At 39.6% G+C, this 5,312-nt stretch overlaps 1 pseudogene and 1 gene segment (V, D, J or C); both read left to right on the top strand.

Moving 5' to 3' along the window:
• Positions 1-916: 916 nt before the first annotated feature.
• Positions 917-1,403, top strand: LOC101561382. The segment is given in 2 exon segments: positions 917-998; positions 1,084-1,403. Coding segments are annotated over 2 exon segments (366 nt in total).
• Positions 1,404-4,536: 3,133 nt separating this feature from the next.
• Positions 4,537-4,914, top strand: LOC101582561 (annotated as a pseudogene).
• The last annotated feature ends 398 nt before the right edge of the window (positions 4,915-5,312 follow it).

The raw sequence follows: 5,312 nt of genomic DNA, 5'->3' as shown, positions 1-5,312 counted from the left end.
CTAAGAGGCTAGACTAATACCAGAGGGATGCATGGCACATTCTGAGTACAGATGTGGAATGGGCAGTGTCATTCCCTAAGAGTGAAACTTGACTTCTATTTACATTTAATAAAAATATATGGAGGTCATTGCATCTGCCTAGAATCAAGGACACATTGCCACCAAGAAGCTCAGGTGGATTATGGTCCATTCAATGTTGGATCAGAGAGCCACCTTCCTCTGGTGGCTTCATTCTCAGTGAGGGATATCCGCATGCCTAAGTTGAGAGATACATTTCTTTTTCTTTGTTTTTTTTTTGTTCAAAGGACAATTTATTGTTTTGCTTCAAGTGGGAATATTTATGTATTTACATGGTCATATATAACTTTTGGATATAAATCACAATTTAAGCTCTTTAATTTGTAAGTATGATTTTGTTAACATAAAATTCAAATATTTATGTAGAAATTTTTTACTGTACTATTAAATTGGATGGGTATTTTCAAGATGAACTATTGGGAAAACTATTAGTCAACCTAGAAATGAAAATTCCTTAAAAGTTTCATCTGTCATTAAATGCCTGCTTTTGAAAGGATCAAATAAGAAATTTTGCAGAACTTAATTTGGTTCCTAGGATTACTCAGTATTTCACTGGGATGTATGATTCTTCTATGTTAAGTGTCTCATACAGTCTGACACACGACAGGATCTAAATAATAATTCCTATATTTTAGAGAGATACATTTCATCAGAAAGGATAAGTTCATGAATCCCAGCATCTCACTGATGAATGTCCCATGTACAATTGCTGTCTGTTTCCAGATTCGAGTATATCCAGAGCTAAGAAGTTTCCTGCCTCATGAATATGCAAATAATCAGAGACTGCTGAGGTAAATATGAAAGCTCTGCTTTTCAGAGCATTCCACAGCCATCTCTGCTTTCTGTAGAATCCCCTAGAGCACAGCTCCTCAACATGGATTGGACCTGGAGGATTCTCTTCTTAGTGGCAGTTCTGAAAAGTAAGGTGATCCACAGTCTTATCCCTGAGGAAGAGATCCAAGCTGTCAGGGGACCCTGCCTTCAACTTCTGTCTTTTCTCCTCAGGTGCCCATGGCGAGGTGCAGTTGGTGCAGTCTGGAGCTGAGCTGAAGAAGCCTGGGACCTCAGTGAAGGTCACCTGCAAGGCTTCTGGGTATACCTTCACAAGCTATCTTATGCACTGGGTGCGACAGACCCCTGGACAAGGACTAGAATGGATTGGTTGGGTCTACCCTAGTGATGGTGATACTAGCTATGCTCAGAAGTTCCAGGGCAGAGCCACCCTCACTGCTGACGAGTCCTCCAGCATGGCCTACATGGAGCTGAGCAGTTTGAAGTCTGAGGACACGGCTGTGTATTACTGTGCGAGAGACACAGTGTGGTGACCCACATCCTGCATATGTCAGAAACCCAGAGGGAAGAGCAGCTGCTTAAATGATGAGATTACAGAGATGACATGAATGAAGACATACTTAAAAAAGGGTGAAATAATTGAGTAAGGAGAAGATAAAAAACTGGTATCCACTCTAGTTGAGTGGGACAATTGTGCATTGTCCACTACAGTCAACCTTGGCTATGGTTGGTGTCTGCATTTATGATCATGGGATTTTGCAGAAATCTGGCTGAATCTAGAGTTTGTGATTTGCTTAGTGTCTAGTGCTGGGATTATGGGACTGATTTTTTTTGTACCAGCTCTATGTTGAGTAACTTTCATATTGTATAATGGAATGAGAAGGTGACTAGCTCTAGTCTTATGGCTTTAGGTATTTTCTTCCACCACAAACTCTACTCCTTGGCCATGTCCTATGCTGCCTTGAAGCTGCCTAATTTGAATTGAGAACTCTAAAAACTGTGATCCAAATTAACCTTTGCTTCTTTAACTTTAGTTTTCAGATATTTTGTCCTAACAATGAGAATTTGAAAAACACAACCACAATGAAAGAAATCTCTGTAAGATAAGCCTGAAAGCAGGAATTCCTAGAACATATTTGTGAGGACAGAATATTGGTGTCTCAATTCACAAGCGTCATTTGATCCACAGTTCTGGGAAAGCGGATGTTGTACTTGTTCATGTGGGGCAGACCACCACTGTCATGTTTCACCCAATGTGGAGCTCATCAATGGAAGGAAAGTTTTGTGCAATGATTTTGTTTGTACACCAAGTTTACTGGGAACATAGACATTTGTCACTTGTGTTGTTTTTGAATTGTAATACATTTGGACAAGTTTATAAGAGCAAAGTTTCACAATCAGACAACTTATCGCTCTTGTTCTCTTTATGTTGTACAAAATGGTCAGACTGTTGCTGCTATGTCTATCAGAATTTACTAATAGGCCATTTTTATGTTCATTGTAAAGTCTAATAGAAAGTAGACACATTTCACAAGTACCTCCTTGCGCACATACAAGTACAACTTGCCCTTCTATCAGCACCCTGTCAGCAGTCCCTCTTTGTCCCTGTGGTTGGATGCACAGTGAGATAACCCCAACACCCATTGTCATAGTGCTTTACCTTCTGTGGATTTGGATAAATGTTTAATGAGTAGCTTTTGCAACAAAGCTTCATGTGTGTTCACATTATTCAGGTGATCACCAGGAGCTGCTCTGTGGTGTCTTTGGGTAGTAGATGGCCATTTAGTCAGGCAAGGTATGGAGGCCCTGGCAGAAGTGTGTGAAACTCTCTCAGGCTTTCACAGAGAGCACATTGGCCAAGCAATGGCCGTGACTCATCCACATGGCTGCACTGACAAAGGTTCTACAATCTGAGGTATAGGATCTCAGGATAAATCCTGAGGGCATTTCACTGACCTTCTCAAACCAAAAAGCTACAACTCTTGTTGCATAGGTTCTGCTTTACCTTGGTCTTAACCATCCAGTAGAAAAGTATGAAGATGAAATATAGGAAGTAAAGCCATGTTGTTATGTTGAGCTGTGGGGGACTCAGGTCAATAATTTCTGACATTGCCAATTAAACAGAAGACCCAATGCTATTATGGGCTTCTGTACTCTTTTAGAATATTTTGCTGAGTTTACACACCTATAATATTCAACAACGGAACTTAAAAAAAATTGGGGTATAACTATGAATGTCCATTTTGTATCTGTGTATTCAAAGTGGTTGGGATAGATATATAGTTGCATTCTCTTAATGAATAGAATGATTTTTTCTAATGGTGTTTGTAAGTAGGATCACAAGTCTGCATCTTGTACAGCAATTAACCACTAAGAAGAATATATGCAGTGTATTATTTATTGAAACTGTACTTTCGATTTGATTTGAAACTGTCTCATTGCTATATGTTTATCAATAAAACTTTGAAAAGAAAAAGAAAAAAAAAAGAAGTGTGTGAAAGCAGAGCACCTGCGAGGAGTCCAGTGGGCCAGGCTGGCTGTTGAACTCTTTCCTGAAAAATCTCTTGAGGCTTTGATGGCGTGGTTGACTAATGCTCATGGTTCAAATACTTACATTTTAGAAGCCTTTTGCAGATGTCCCAGCTGTGCCTACAAGCAATCTTCATCCCTGGGGAGTGCTGAAGGAGATAAAGCTGATGAAACATCCTCAGAAGGTGCACAAGACCATCATGCTCAGATCAGATCTGTGAACACCTCAACTCTCCTGTCCATTGTGGTCCTCATATCCATCAGAAATTCTGTATCTTTTCCAAATATCTTTAATCTGAGAAACAACTTCAAAGATAGTAATGTACAATAAAAAATCATGGTTGAATACCTCTCATTTTATTCTTCTCAATGTGTACTGTTTTTAATGTCTGATGAATTACTATTATACTCTCTTTACAATAAATTTAAAAAATAAAAGTTATAAAGGACAACAACAACAAAAGAAATTACCAAAAAGCCTTCACAGTGGAAGGACCATTGTACATTCCCATTGGCATGAAAAATACATACTGAGATCTTTTTTGGTTCCTGTTTGTTTCTTAATATGACCAAAAGATGCTGTGTATCACATATTGGTATAAATATATGTTTTCCTACTAAGAATTTGGAAATTTTTTCCCAAAGTGTAATAAGCATTGGAATTTCTATTTCTACTTCATTTTTTAGAAGTGTTTCTTTGACTCTCTCTAAATTGTTCCTGAACAGTTTTAGAGTTTAAATGATCATGTGTTGCAGCCCTGTGTAGTTTGGATCTTCATTTCATAGCTTCCTAGAAATCCACATTGTAGTCTAGTGGTTGAGTTTAGGAATCATTTATTTTGTTCTTGAAAAAGTGACTAACCAAGGAGATTATGCATTTTCTCATCACAAAAATGAAAATCATATGATTTGACATATGTTACTTGCTAACTCTAGCCATTTTGCTTAAAAATAGAAATAGATTTCAGATGGTTTCAAACCTGAAATTTGTCCTCTGATGGCTATGATAGTATTACATTTAAATAAATATATTTAAGTAATAACTGCTGGGGATATAGCTCAATGGCTGAGTACCTGCTGGGATGTGCAATACCCTGAGTTTGATTCCATACATAAAAATATCCAGGGCCCGGCAGGATGGCCCCAGAAAAGAAGGGTGGCAAGAAGAAGAAGGGCCGTTCTGCCATCAATGAGGTGCTGACCCGAGAGTACACAATCAACATTCACAAGCACATCCAAGGAGTGGGCTTCAAGAAGCGTGCCCCTCAGACACTTAAAGAGATCCGGAAGTTTGCCATGAGGGAAATGGGGACTCCAGATGTGTGTGTTGACACCAGGCTCAACAAAGCTGTCTGGGCCAAAAGCATAAGGAATGTTCCATATTGTATCTGAGTACGGTTATCCAGGAAATGAAATGAGGATGAAGATTCACCAAACAAGCTGTGTACCTTGGTAACCTATGTACCTGTTACCACATTCAAAAATCTTCAGACAGTGAATGGAGATGAGAACTAAGTTGGAAATAAAGTTACAGAACTGCCAAAAAAAATCTGTATTATGTAATCCATGTTTTCCACCCACAGTATTACCCATCAATTCAAAGTTAAAATATAATGATGAAAATATTAACATAATTAGGAGATACAAAGCACAAAAATCTCCTCAGCATTGATAATTTCCAGAGTCTCAATGAGCAGTGCCATGTCAGACAGTTGATAAGAAAAATTTTTCCGAGACCCAGTCCTAGCCCAGGTCAGGTGAGTGTGCGGAGAGTTTCCTGCTACCCTGCGCCGGCGGGACCAGTCCCAGCCCAGGCGCAGCATGGGGTGGACCCTCTCCCAGCCCCTCGGGCCGCCCCCCACCACTCCTCAGTGCCTCCCCCACCCCGCCCGCAGAGTAGAATTTTCTGCCAA

The sequence above is a fragment of the Octodon degus genome, unplaced genomic scaffold (genome assembly GCF_000260255.1).
Source record: "Octodon degus isolate 3935 unplaced genomic scaffold, OctDeg1.0 scaffold00255, whole genome shotgun sequence".
Lineage (NCBI taxonomy): Eukaryota > Metazoa > Chordata > Mammalia > Rodentia > Octodontidae > Octodon > Octodon degus.
The sequence above is the reverse complement of the archived record's forward strand: the minus strand, read 5'-3'. Positions and strand labels throughout refer to the sequence as shown.